The sequence below is a fragment of the Trachypithecus francoisi genome, unplaced genomic scaffold (assembly GCF_009764315.1).
Source record: "Trachypithecus francoisi isolate TF-2019V2 unplaced genomic scaffold, Tfra_2.0 Lachesis_group3, whole genome shotgun sequence".
Lineage (NCBI taxonomy): Eukaryota > Metazoa > Chordata > Mammalia > Primates > Cercopithecidae > Trachypithecus > Trachypithecus francoisi.
This window is the reverse complement of record NW_022681468.1, coordinates 113,604,542-113,618,420: the sequence shown is the minus strand read 5'-3', so window position 1 is coordinate 113,618,420 and position 13,879 is coordinate 113,604,542. Positions and strand designations below refer to the sequence as shown.

General features: G+C 51.0%; 1 protein-coding gene across 1 annotated transcript; it reads left to right on the top strand.

Moving 5' to 3' along the window:
- Positions 1-378: 378 nt before the first annotated feature.
- On the top strand, positions 379-12,685 carry LOC117071241 (golgin subfamily A member 6C-like). Its single transcript, XM_033191001.1, is given in 19 exon segments — positions 379-1,052; positions 2,726-2,845; positions 4,767-4,847; positions 5,706-5,744; positions 6,010-6,060; positions 6,161-6,242; positions 6,342-6,448; positions 7,485-7,571; positions 7,679-7,786; positions 7,980-8,064; positions 8,451-9,001; positions 9,277-9,345; positions 10,681-10,756; positions 11,188-11,279; positions 11,846-11,900; positions 11,903-11,947; positions 12,031-12,131; positions 12,213-12,366; positions 12,453-12,685. Coding segments are annotated over 19 exon segments (2,244 nt in total). The 5' UTR covers positions 379-911; the 3' UTR covers positions 12,653-12,685.
- Positions 12,686-13,879: the final 1,194 nt, after the last annotated feature.

The window sequence follows — 13,879 nt, the reverse complement described above, 5'->3', positions numbered from 1 at the left end:
TTTTTATTTTTTAGATGGAGTCTTGCTCTATCGCCCAGGCTGGAATGCAAAAGTGCAATCTCGGCTCATTGCAACCTCTGTCTCCTGGGTTCAAGTTATTCTCCTGCCTCAGCCTCCTGCATAGCTGGGATTACAGGTACCCACCACCACACCTGGCTAGCTTTTGTATTTTTAGTAGAGATGGGGTTTCACCATGATGGCCAGGCTGATCTTGAACTCCTGACCCGAGGTGATCCACCCGCCTAGGCCTCCCAAAATGTTGGGATTACAGGTGTGAGCCACCGCACCCAGCCCAAAAGTTTTGTGTTTTTAAAGATATTAGACATGTTTCTTGTTTTTTAAAAAAATCTTAATAATGTAGGAGAATAAAAGAAATGTTTTTCCAAAAAAGAGAAATCATTGTGATTATTTTACCTTATTGGAATGTTGGATAATATAGTCCACTTCATTAATCATCAGACATGCTATGGATTTTCCATTTTTATAGGATTTGTCTCAATTGAGGTAATACTGGTAATTCTTGTACTCCATCTGAAGATGAAAAATGTAGGCCAAAATCATAGACCATGCATAGAAGCTGGATAATGAAGACAGCTCTGGAGGAACATGTAGACACACACACACTGACACACATATATTTAGAGTATAAACACATATATTTTTTAAAGTTTATTTTGAACGTTTTAAAGCAAAAGCCAGCACCGCCTCTCCCGGAGTAGGCAGGCCCCGCCCCTCTCCCCAAGTGGGCGGGGACAGCAGTTGCATGGGCAGCTTTCCTTGTGATGCCACAGGTTCCTCTGGACACACTGCTCCCTGGCCACGCCTCCTTTCCCTTTCATCTTTCTCATTGACCAATGGGCTTGGAGAATTAAGGCCACGCCCCCATTCTGCATTCTAGTGGGGCCCTGGTTATGCCTCCTCTGGCTCAGTCACACAGCTGCCTGGTAGGTGACTGGAGGTATTCGCTGATGTGGCCCCAACCTTGCCTCCCTCCCCACCCCATGATGTTAGAAGAGACTCAACAGAGTCAATTGGCAGCAGCCAAGAAAAAGGTAAGACACAACAGGTCATGGCCCCCCAACCTAGCCAGAGATCGCGTCCGATGACAAGACCACTGCCAGAGTACATACCACTTCTGAGGCACACTGGGCTGGGCCCCCTAACACTGGCACCTCTGTGCTGCCCCCACCAAAGTCTCATCAGTCAGCCCTGCCCCCTCAGCAAGCAGCCCAGCCTCTGCCCTCGCCAGTTGCCCCATGGTGACTTTTGGCAGGTGACTCCTGGGGCTCCCTGCTCCATACTCGCCCCTCACGTCCTGCTGCCCCAAGCCCAACCTCCCTGGGTTCTTTGGGCTCAGCTGTCCGAGGATCTGGGTCCCCCAGCCCCAGGCCCCCACAATTGCCAGTCATCCCCAGGTGACTTTGGGCTGGTGACTCCTGGGGTTTCCTGCTGTACTCCCCCCTCCTGCTGACCCAAGCCTGACCTCCCTGGGCTCTTTGGACTGGCATCTCCAAGGACCTGAGCACCAGCCCTATGTCCCACTCCCCCATCATGGATCAGCAACTCAGCCATTGCACTGATGTGGTTCCCCCCACCCCCAGGAGGAGTGGAATGTAGTGATGTCACAGTCCCCCTAGGAACTGTCATTACTGCTGCAAGACTGGCCTATGATCTTACAACCCAGTCCCCTAAGCATTCTCGCCCCATTTCTGGTTCCTCTGGCCACAGCACAAATTTCCAGCTGGAAGGGGAATGGGGACTATGGGACTTAGGAGCAACAGGTTTCAGGTTGCCTTACTCCCTTTGCATAGACATTGACCTTGTGAAAAGCCTACACTTCCCTGTGAGATCAGATGTTGACAGTATCTCTGGGTGGCAATGGGAGAATGGGTTTGGTTTGGTTCCCTCCCAGCCTTCTACTCTCCAGAGAGACTTGAACATATTTTTCTGAGTTCTCCACCTCATATTCTAATTCTCCACAGTTCTGGGACCAGACTTCTCTTCAGTCAGTGGTCTCTGAAGTGAGATTTGCTTATCTTCTGTGGAATAGATCTTGGGAAACTGAACTTGACAGCTTGAATCTTCCTCATATCGTCTCAACTTGGGGTACTTTGAGTGCCACAGGATAAATGTGGGAGATCTTTCTGAAGCATCAGTTTCCCTTCATTCTCTTGAGAGAGAAAAAACGTGAATGTACTTAGGGATGACAGTCACATACGTTTCTAAGAGTATACCAGACTTCTCTCTGAAATGAGACTTGGGTTGTCCTCTTTCGGATAAATTCCCAGATTTAACAAAAAAGCTGCCTTCTGCCATGAGGACACATGGATATAAAAGTTTGAGAGGTCCTGATGCACTTCTTCACACTTACAGACGTGTGAGGATGTATGACTCCAAACCACACAGTGTGCAGTTCCTGCCTACTTAATGTTTAGTTTTCTACCTCTGGCTCTGATTTTGGTCACTGGCAGCTGCTGATTCGTGGCAAAACCCCAGAGCTTGGAGTCAGAAGACTGAGTTTAAGTCGCATTATTGCCCACCCTCCCTTTTTTTTAGCCATAATATCCATCCCTCTCAATCAGTAAGTGATTGTGAAAACACCTTGTACAGTTGTTGGTGGCATTAAATCAGATGGTGTATAAGAGTATTTTGAAAAGCTGTAAAGGGGGATGTGGCTGTAGGGGCTGGTAGTTCTCATGAGTATTACTGCTCTTCTTTCCCACAGCTGAAAGAATATCAGCAGAGGAACAGCCCTGGTCTTCCGGCAGGAGCGAAGACAAAAAAGAAGAAAACTGGCAGTAGCCCTGAGACAACCACTTCTGGTGGTTGCCACTCACCAGGGGATGTGAGTCTTGGCTGGCCAGGCTCCTAAGGACTGGGGGCCCAAGGGGGCAGTAGAGGGTAATTGTTAAGATTGCTGGGTACTGGTTAAGAATTCTGGGTTTGAATCCTGCCTCTCCATTGGCTAGGGATCTGATTTATGGCAAGTTGCTTGAGTTCTTTGGGCCTCTCTTTTCACATCTATAAAATAGGGGTGTGTTGTTTGATTTTCATTTCTGAAGTTTAAATGATATTCCATATTGTTGTTGTTTTTATGTTAATCCCTAGTACATGTCCTGCTGTGAACACCCAGGATACCCAGGAAATGGTCATTGCTGTTTGATTTTCCTGATCCCCAGTCTCAAGGGGGAGCTGGGCCAATGAGTACAGCCACTTGCTATCAAGCTGTCCCTTTAGGGGTCACAGAAGGGGGCTCAGGGTGTGGTGAGGAGAGCCCCAGGCACTAGGAGTAAGAGAAGATCTAACTTGCCACCAGCTTGCTGGGTGACCACAGAAAAATCACTTCTTACCCAGGGCCTCAGTTTTCTCCATTGTAAGATGACACTGGATAAGATCAGTGTCTTTCAAACTTGTTTTTTAGCTGGAGCCCCCTTAGTTCAAGTGAACCCTTACTCAGGAGTCTGGGTTTTTTAATGGAGGTGGAGGTCTGGAGCTTTACCAGATTCATCGCCCATGCCCTGGGCCTGAGGAGAGGGGTCCAGTGAGCGTATTAAGAGCTGCATTGGTCAGGTGACTCCACCCTGTGACTGCATCACTCAGGGAACATTTCCATCTATTTGTTCCTGCCCCTGGCAAGGCTGCAGATGGCCATTTGGAAGAATGGCACAGGCCATGGTTTCAATCTCCTCTGCTCTTCCTCAGCGTTTCATTTTCCCAAACCCACATCTTCCTCCTACCCTGACTTTCTTGCTTCTCTCTAAGCCACTTCTGTCTTTCTCCCCCTGCCCTTGTTTTTCCCTTTTCACCTCATGTAGATTCAGGACATTCTGAAGGTGCTGGTGTCCAACCTTCACCATTCCCGTGGGGTAGCGCTCCCCCATTGCACAAGTGGAAGGTGAGGCAGTGCCAGGACCCCTCTCTGGCTTGCTCTCTCCAGCTGTGCATGCCCCTGAGGCTTCTCTGGTTTGGGGGATACTTTGCCTCTGCCTTGTTTTATGTTGCTGCCATTAACCTTCATCCTGTTTATGTCTGCTTCTTCACCTGCTTGATTGATTGGGTTTTTTCCTTCCCCGCATCTTTTATCATCTTGGAAATGGTGAGACCTTAAAGTTTAAAAGTAACTTGGGAATAATGTACAGAGCAGGCATGTGCGATGTGGGGATTTTTTTTTTTTTTTTTTTTTTTTGAGACAGAGTCTCACTGTGTCACCCAGACTGGAGTGCAGTGGTGCAATCTCAGCTCACTACAACATCTGCCTCCCAGGTTCAAGTGATTCTCTTGCCTTAGCCTCCTTAGTAACCAGGATTACAGGCACCTGTCACCACGCCCGGCTAATCTTTGTATTTTTATTAGAGATGCGGTTTAACCATGTCAGTCATGCTGGTCTTGAACTGCTGACCTCCAGTGATCCACCCGCCTCAGCCTCCCAAAGTGCTGGGACTACATTTGTGAGCCACTGTGCCCAGTCCCTTTGCTGTTTTTATACTTTCTCTATATCCATAACTGTTTCCCTGTAAGTTTTTTTTTTTTAATTTCTCTTTTTTATTACTCCTGCGTCATCTGCTACCCTGAAGGATCCGGAGGTAAGAGGCCCTGAGTCAAGGTGCAGTGACCCTGCAGGCCAGCCCTCCAACCTCCTCTCACAGCGGGGGCTGGGTGCCCCTCTGCCAGCTGAGACAGCCCACACACACCCCAGCCCTAATGATTGTTCTCTCTACCTCTTCCCACAATCCTCCTCCAACTCCTCCTCTCTGCATGCACCTCAGAGCCGGAACCAAGAACTGGAAGTAGCCCTGGACTCAAGCTCCACAACAATCAATCAACTCTATGAAAACATAGAATCACTGGTAAGAGTCCAGTGGGGTCCTGTGATTCCACGCTGCCAATCCTGGGCTTTAGTTTCCCCTTGGGGCTCTGAAGAAAGGGGCTGGGTCCCCTGGTGCCAAGGGCATATGGGGAGCTGGGGCACCCAGGCCTCGCCTGGAGGGAACCCAGAACAAGGAGCATGCAGCATGGCTCTTCTGTCACTGCCCTCTTTGCCGACTCTCTCTTCTCCAGACACCCCTGCTCCAGTCCTTGCCACACATGCCCTGGGGTTGTCACCTCTCAGGGAAGCACTAGCCTGATGGTTTCTCAGGGGCCCTGTATTTCTGCTGTGACTCAGTCCCTAATTTGCTCTTTGAGTCTGGACAAGCTACCTCTCCTCCTTGCACTGGTGTTTCCGAAGGAGGTAGAGCATCAAAGGTCTCGGTTAGCTCTGAGAGTCTGAGATTTAAAGGCTCCTAGAATGTAAACCTGAGGGCCAAGGGCTCCTGTCTGTCCTTTTCCATTCTATATCTGCTGTGAAGAACTGTACCTGGCTTGTATGTGCTCAGCAAATGTTTGTTGAATGAACATACCTTTCTCAATCACAAGCTGGCAGAAGTATAGGCCTTTCTCAGACTCTGTCTCTAGAGGTTTATATTATTGTCCTTTCAAGAGAATCCAGATTCAGACTTTGAGTTCTGTGGCTGTGGGCAAAAACCAACAAAGACCCAAATCCTCTGTCCTTGCGAGCTTGAGGAGAGTTGACCAGTTCATGTTGCCATTGGGTCTGAGAAAGTTGTCTTTAAAATTCATTCCTGGCCCCTACCTACCACTTCCTGGTCTGGGGAATAGAGTTAAGGGGGCCACCCTCAGTCACCTGAATTTGACTCTCCCCACAGAAACAACAGAAGAAACAAGTGGAACATCAGCTGGAAGAAGTAACGTGATTTCTTTGTTTGCACACAACATGACTGCTGGGTTTGGGGGGCACTCAGATGTAGAGGCATCAGTCTTGTCTCACCCACTCCCAACCTGGGGAAGAAGGCACATCCCTCAGATTCCACCCCATGCCCACAGGGTCCCTGATAACCTGGTCCCATGGGTGGGCCTGTCCTGGGGCATTGGTGGCATGCTGGGGGCATCTCTCTTGCTGTGCCATCTCTGCCTCCCCCGGATAAGAGCTCTGTCTTCCTCTTCCTACAGGAAAAGAAAGCAAACAAGGAAATACACAAAGCACAAACGGAGCAGTTAGAGGTGAGTGGAGGGTGGGGAGTTTTCTCCTGTCCTCCAGAGAATGTTTCTTTCCTTCTCTTTCAGCACTTGCTTGGCTTTTCTCCCAAACATTCAATTTCAGACAATCAACATCCTCACGCTGGAAAAGGCAGACTTGAAGACCACCCTTTACCATACTAAACGTGCCGCCAGACACTTCGAAGGTGGGAATCTGGGCACCCCGTCATCCTTCAACCTGGCACTTTGACACTGGCACTTTAGGGGGACTCCTTTGGGCCCCACCTCAACCTCTCTCATTACAGAAGAGTCCAAGGATCTGGCCGGCCGCCTGCAATACTCCTTACAGTGTATTCAAGAATTGGAGCGGGCTCTCTCTGCTGTGTCTACACAGCAGCAGGAAGAGGACAGGGTAAGTCCAACCAGCTTCCCTGTCCCCTGGCAGCCCAGCTTCCCAGATGGAGGAGAGAGTGTAAAGGTCCCTTCTGCAGGATGCAGTGTCCTGCCCAGAAGGCAGCATGCTCATTTCTCGCTGCTATTGTGTGTGGTTGTTAGAGACAGCCTGGGGCTGAGTCAGCTGCCTGGGTGAGTTGAGGGGCACTGTGGGGAGTGAGCACTGCACACACAGCTTGAAGGCCAAGTGCCTGCCCTGCCCTTACCTGGCTGTGGCCTTGGCCAAATCCTAGGTGGGGTATTGGGTACTTGTACTGTGAAGGTACAGAAGAGTACCTTTAGTACGTTACCATTTCTGTAGAGAGAGGAAAGGTGTGTGTGTGTGTGTGTCTGTGTCTGTGTGTGTGTACATACTATGATAATATACATGGAACATGTCTGCAAGGGTTCACAAAAAACTCAGGAGAGAGTAACAGGGTGGCTGGGAGACACTTCCATGGTGTACCTTCTGAGTTTTGGACTATGTGAATGTATCATCCTTTCAAAAAGTGAACAAAAGATTAATTTCCCCTTCCTTTCTGTGCCCCACACCCAGCAAGGAAAATGGGCTTAGAGAATTGGATAGACCTGGGTGTTCAAATCCCAGCTCTGTCTCAGTGATCTTAGGCAAGCATTTAACCTCGAACACTCCATGTTTTTCATCTACACAATAGAGGTTATCCTAGTAACTGTCTCACATGGTGGTTGTGAGGATTACATGGGATTGCTAGTATGGAACCTGGTGAAGCACTCCATAAAGGTTCAAACAGTGGTATTAATCACAGTAATAACAATAGCAATGTTATCTGATGTCTCTGGGCCTCTGTTAGCCAGCTGTAAGTTCGATCTCTTTCCCTGTCCCTTCCAACTTTACTGAGTTCTTTTAAAAACCAGGCCATGGGCTTGGAAATGCCTTGATCTTTACTGACCAAGTTGTATATTGAGCCTAGCCCTAGCCCTTTAGGGGGCACTGCCTGGGCTCCACAGATCAAAACTTCTCACTCTTCACCATCCAGTCCTCGAGCTGCAGTGAAGCAGTCCTCCAGGGGCAGTTACAGCAGACCAGAAAGGAGCGGGCGCTGCTGAACACACATGTGACACAGGTGAGGCTTTGCAGAGGGAGGGATGTGGAGGGAAGATGATCCCAGCTGACCAGGGGCAGGTGAGGACCAGTGACAGCCCTTCCTCACTTCTGTGCCCATTCTTGCAGGTGACAGAGTCACTTAAGCAAGTCCAGCTAGAGAGAGATGAATATGTTCAACATATAAAAGGAGAGAGGGTCCGGTGGCAGGACAGGATGTGGAAAATGTCGATGGAGGTGAGACCTGACCCTTCAATCCCCACCTTAGATGGGTCACTGGATCTTTCTGGGCATCTGTAAAATGGGAAGAGTATAGCTAGAGGTGATCATGGGTCTGGGCTTTGTGGAGGTGGAGTCAGAGAGGGAGATGGTAGCTTGTCCAGCCACCAGCCCCTGTCTCCAGGGCCCTTTCCCCCTGTGCTTTGGGTAGGCTCACGCATTGAAGGAGAAGAAGCATCACATACATCAGATACAGGAGCTGGAGAGGAGCTTGTCCGAACTCAAACACCAGATGGGTAAGATGGGGCTGGTGTGACCTCGGAGGAGGACTGGCATCAGAGGGCTGTGGGGCGGCTTAGAGTGCCCCAGGGAGGTGGGTGGATGGAAGGGCTTTGAGGCAGAGGGAAAGAGGTCTGTGCCAGCAGCTGGCAAGTCTTGTCATCTCCATGAGCCTCAGGGTTCCCGTCAGCCAAGAGGGAGGAGTGCCCGTTGTCAGCCACCCACAGTGCTTTCTATTTGACATGGCTTGGAAATTGGCTACCATTGGGTGCGAGGAATCATTAGGAGGGAGACCAAGTTTGGGAAGCCTGAGAGGAGCTGCATCAAAAGGAGGGCTTTTTCTTTGGGGGGAGGGTGATGAGTGGGGAATCCAGAGGCCCTTATTGTCTGCTTCATTTCTCAGCTGAGCCCCCATCCCCAGTGGACCCAGCAGAGACATCTGAGGTGGAACAGCTACAAGATGAGGCCAAACACCTGAGGAAGGAGGTGGAGAGTCTGGAGGGAAAACTCCAATTCCAGATGGAAAACAATCAGACCTTGAGTCTCCTGAGCAAGGAACAAAAGGAGAGGCTCCGGGAGCAGGAGGAGAGGCTCCGAGAGCAGCAGGAGAGGCTCCGAGAGCAGGAAGAGAGGAGGTTGCAGGTCGAGGAGAGACTATGTGAACAAAAGGAGAGGCTTCGGGAGAAGCAGAAGAGGCTGAGGGAGCAGGGTGAGAGGCTGTGAAAGCAGGAGGACAGGCTGCGAAAGCAGGAGGAGAGGCTGCGAAAGGAGGAGGAGAGGCTGCGAAAGGAGGAGGAGAGGCTGCGAAAGCAGGAGGAGAGGCTGCGAAAGGAGGAGGAGAGGCTGTGGGAGAAGGAGGAGAGGCTACAAAAACAGGAGGAGAGGCTCGCGCTCTCCCAGAACCACAAGTTCCACAAGCAGCTGGCCGAGCCACAATGCAGCTTTGAGGATCTGGTGGGTTGCCCCACCTGGGCAGCCTGCCCTCATCCCTAGCCCTCCAGGCCTTTGTTTCCCCACCTGTAAATGAGGCAGTGTAGCCCTCACATGACATGGTACTTCTAAAGGCACCTGTGAGCCAGAGCTCATCAGGCCCTGCTCTGATGGCTGTGGGGAAGAGGGGATGATTTTTCTAACCTACCTCCACCCTTCCCGGTAATGTGGGAGGCAGACACCAAGTTCTGGGGTCTCCAGCTGCAGTGGCTGGCCACTGATTGCTTCTCTCTGTCCAGAACAACGAGAACAAGAGCGCACTGCTGTTGGAGCAGCAAGTAAAGGAGCTGCAGGAGAAGCTGAGCGAGGTGAAGGAGACGGTAACCTCTGCCCCATCCAAGAAGGGCTGGGAGGCAGGCACCAGCCTCTGGGGAGGGGAGGTGCCAGGCCAAAGGCAGCTCCAGCTGGGGACCAGGGGACCCCAGCACCCTCCAGGGCAGCTCCATGAGTGTTTCTTGCTTCCTGCCCTCTTGACTTTTAGAGGTGGGTAGCCCTGGGCTCCTCCCAGGTCTGGACATCATCTTCCCAGCTAGAGGCATGGAGCCTCCCAATCACAGGGGTAGAGACAGTGGTATAAGAGGGTCCTTATGCCGGGCACAGTGGCTCCTGCCTGTAATCCCAGCACTTTGGGATGCTGAGACAGGAGAATCACTTGAAGTCAGGAGTTTGAGACCAGCCTGGCCAACATGGCAAAACCTCATCTCTACTGAAATTATAACAACAACAAAAAATTAGCCCGGCATTGTGGCACATGCCTGTAATCCCAGCTACTCAGGAGACTGAGGCATGAGAATCTCTTGAGCCTGGGAGGTGGAGGTTGCAGTGAGCTGAGATTGCACCACTGCACTCCAGTATGGGCCACATGGTGACACTCTGTCTCAAAACAAAAGAAAAAAGCCTGCTTAGATTCAAACTGGATTCCGGCCTCGGTTCCACTGGTCACCATTCAACTACTTTTCATCTCTAAGTCTCTGTTTCTTTAACTTCAAAAGGAAGTTAGCATTTTTCTCATGGAGGTGCTGAGGATTAAATGACAGAACACATGGAAAGCATTAGGCATGTAGCACGCTTAGCAGATGGTGGTTGGCTCCTTCTGCTTTTCCACCAGTCTGTGGTCTACAGTTTAAATGGTGGGAAGGAGGACATGAGATTTGAGGCTGGGGAAGGAAGTGTGGGGTTCTAGGCAAGGGGGAAAGTCTCTTAGGCCTGGAGCAAAGGGCTAGGGTCCCGGGCAGGTGACAGAGCCCCACAGTGCCCTCACTACCCTATTAGTGGGCCCAGAATCTGGAAGCCAACTACCACATGCCCTCATGCTCAGGGTCTTCCTGCAGATGGAGCTGAAGAGCCAAGAGTCTCAGAGTCTGCAGCAGCAGCAGTGAGACTAGTACCTGGGTCACCTGCAGCAGTACGTGGTCACCTATCAGCAGCTGACCTCTGAGAAGGAGGCGCCGCACAGGCAGTTACTGCTGCAGACCCAGCTCGTGGACCAGCTGCAGCAGCAGGAAGCTCAGGGCAAAGTGGTGGCTGAGATGGCCTGCCAAAAGTTGCAGGAGACCCAGGAGAGGGAGTCGCTGAGGACAGGGCCCCGAGGGGGATGACCTGGCAACCTCTGTGCCTTCTCAGTCTGTTTTCCATTCCCTTAGGAGTGCCTAGAAGCTGCCAGCCAGCAGAACCAACAGCTAGAGACCCAGTTCAGTGTCATGGCTCTCCCTGGACAAGGTACAGGAGACCACTCAGAGGAAGAGGAGAGAGCCCCAGGAGGAAGGGGAGACTGTTAGCAGCATAGGATTGAGGAGTTGGAAGAGACCTTTAGAACAGTTGGTTGTTATGCCAACTGGGTGTCTGCACTAAGTTCGGCATCAGTATGATGATCTCCTGGAAGCAGGGGGCCACCAGGTTGCCTAAGGATGAGTGAACTGGCCCAGATCAGAAAGGGAGCAGGTCAGAACTCCTGCACCAACCGGTATTGTGACTGTGCCTGGGCAATAAAGAAGATCTTGGATCTTAATAGGAAAAATAAAGAACAGCAGCTCATTCCCTTCTTGGGAGGGGCTGTCTCAGGGTTATACACTGAGGGTGGGGACAGAGGTGGGCCCACAGTACTTCCCTTATTGGGTTTTCTGAGGACCCCTCTGGCCACCTCCCCACAGGAGATGGAGGAGGACATCTGGACACTGAGGAGGAGGGGGTGCCTCGGCCTATGCTGAGCATCCCAGAGGACCTGGAGAGCCGGGAAGCCACGGTGAGTCTGACTTTCCCTGCCCCCACTTTGCCGCCTTCCTCTGTGGTCCCTCCCAGACCCCCTTATGCTCTTGGTTTCCCCGCCTTCTGATTTCTCTGGACCTTCACCCCTTCCGGGAGCCAGTGGTCAGACATCACTTCACCTGTGACCAACAGGTGCACTCTCTGAGGCCCCAAGGGATGGGGCTGTGCTCCACCTCCGTGCCCCATTTGTTTTGTGTATGCCCCTACAAGAATACTCAGCTCTTGCCTTCAAGTGGCATTTTTCAACTCCGCTGGAGCCAGTTTCCAGGAGGAGCAGGCACGACTATGTGGGCAATGGAAGGTGTGAAGGCTGTGCTGCCTGCACCTGGCTCACCTGGTGGCCTCGGCCTGGAAGGAGCCAGAGGCAGAGGCCCCAGCCCCAGGGACAGGGGGTGAGTTTGTGTGTGGGGAGAGCTACCGGACCCTGTAGGAGGCCATGGAGAAGGTGAAGGTGAGTGAGTCCTGGCATGGGCCAAGAAAAGTGGGGGTGGGGCAGGACAGGTCGGTCACTCCCGTGATGTGACCCCATTATTTTGGCTCCAGAGTGGCTTTATGGACCTCCCAAGGGAGAAGGTGGACGGGAAGCAGCAGGTGGAGAACTAGAGCTTGGATTCATCCAGCTCTCTGGAGCAACAGATGGCATGAGTAAGCAGGAGGCCAGGGCACGGGCACAGGGAGCTGCAGGGCCTTCAGAGGGGCCCCAGTGTCTGAGCTGTGTCCTCTCACAGGAGAGCACATCACGGTACATGAGAGCCAGGGGGCAGGGCCAAACACGCAGCACCAGGAGGAGGAAGCCAGCAGGCTGGCCCAGAACGAGGAGGAGATGAAGGTAGAGGGTGTGCAACATCTCTGCGGGGGTGGGGGTGAGGGTGGCTGCTGGCGCCGGCTCAGGCGTGGCAACTGAGCTCAGGTGAAGCTGCTGGAGCTGCAAGATATGGTGTTGCCGGTTGTGGGCGACCACGAGGGGCATGACAAATTCCTCCCTGCTGCCCAGAACCCTGTTGATCAGCCCGCTCCAGGGGCCCCAGCCCCCCAGGAACTTGCGGCTGCTGAGGAGCAGGGTGGTGAGTAGAGCCCTCAGGCGGGGTGGGCAGGCCAGAGCAGGGGAGGCTGGCAGTGTACTCAGACCACTGCCTCCCTCTCTCTGAAGATTTTCATGACAGCGTGGAGCCTGCACCGGGAGAGGCCAGGGAGGGTTCTCCCCGTGACAAGCCCACTGCGCAGAAGATCCTGCAGCTGCTTCCTGTAATGCAGGACACCCAGGAACACCCAGGCTTGGCCACCAAACCCTGCGTGCCATTCTTTTACCGGGCAGCCGAGAACAGAGAGATAAACATCATCATCATCTGAGAGCTGGTCAAGAAATTTAAAAACAAACAAAAAGTTATGGGGTTAATCCCCTACACAATTCATCTACTTCATTGGAATGTTAGAGCCCCTCATGTTTATTTATGTTTCTAATTTACAGTTTAAATTTCTTTGTGAAAAGTTAAGGGAGAGTGGGTCTTTTCCTGATGTTCACTCTGGCATCCTTTAGCATTTTGGTTTTTAATTTGATAATTGTAGGTCATTAGCTCGCATATCGAGTTTGCCCTTACATGGTGGGAGTTCAAACACACAAAGACCCACTATTTGCACAAAACTATTCTTACTGGTTTGGAATAGGCTGCCATGCTTTTTAAATGTTATTGCAGCATGGATATTCATTACAGAATTCAGATAAAATCTGCTTATGTTCTGCTATGATGTTTGATCGAATCCTAATCACAGTGAGCTCTTCATTAGCTCAATATGTGGTTTGCCCTCAAGTGCGCACTGTTTCTTACTTTGTAATATGCCACTGTGAGTGCTGACATTTAGAGTTCTTTAAAGGCCGAGAACTGGAAACAGCTTTTCCCTGTTTTCTGTGTATTGGGGATGGGAGTGATAACATTTTGGGGAGCTTTTTAAATCTCACAGAAGAGGAACGTGGCCTGCGCTGGCAGCTGTGTGCAGGACAGAGTGTGATTCATCTGTGCTGGTGCCAGGAATGAGCGCCGTCCTATGGTAGTTCCCTTAGGATTTGTATGTGCTCTGGGCTCATGAAGATATTGCATCATGAGCTGCAGCAGTTGGACTCTTTCTCAGTGAACTAAAAGGGGATTATTTCTGAAGAATGAAAGGCTCCCATCATTGACTGTGGATGTGGAAAATCTTTTCTAGCTTAGAGCCTTCATATCCACAATACATTTTAACATCAGAGTTCATGTTACCTGTTTTAATCACATGACGACATGTCCCGGTACACAAAAGGGCACTGGTTGGCATTCTTCTTAATGTATTTAGTGAAGATCATAAGAAATCCTTTCAGAGTTTAAATGTCCCTGGGACAGGCATACAGGCTCTAGTCAAGAATGAATTCGAGTGAAGGAAAGCTGTGTGACACCTGGCGTTCCTCTATGTTCACGGAGCTTCTTTGAGGCTAGAAGATTGATTTTACCATCTAGACCTCTCTGGCTAATACCTATTCTTCAGCCATATTGGTTAATCTGACATAGGAATTTACTTATTTTCCTTGAAAGGAAACACTTTTAAAAT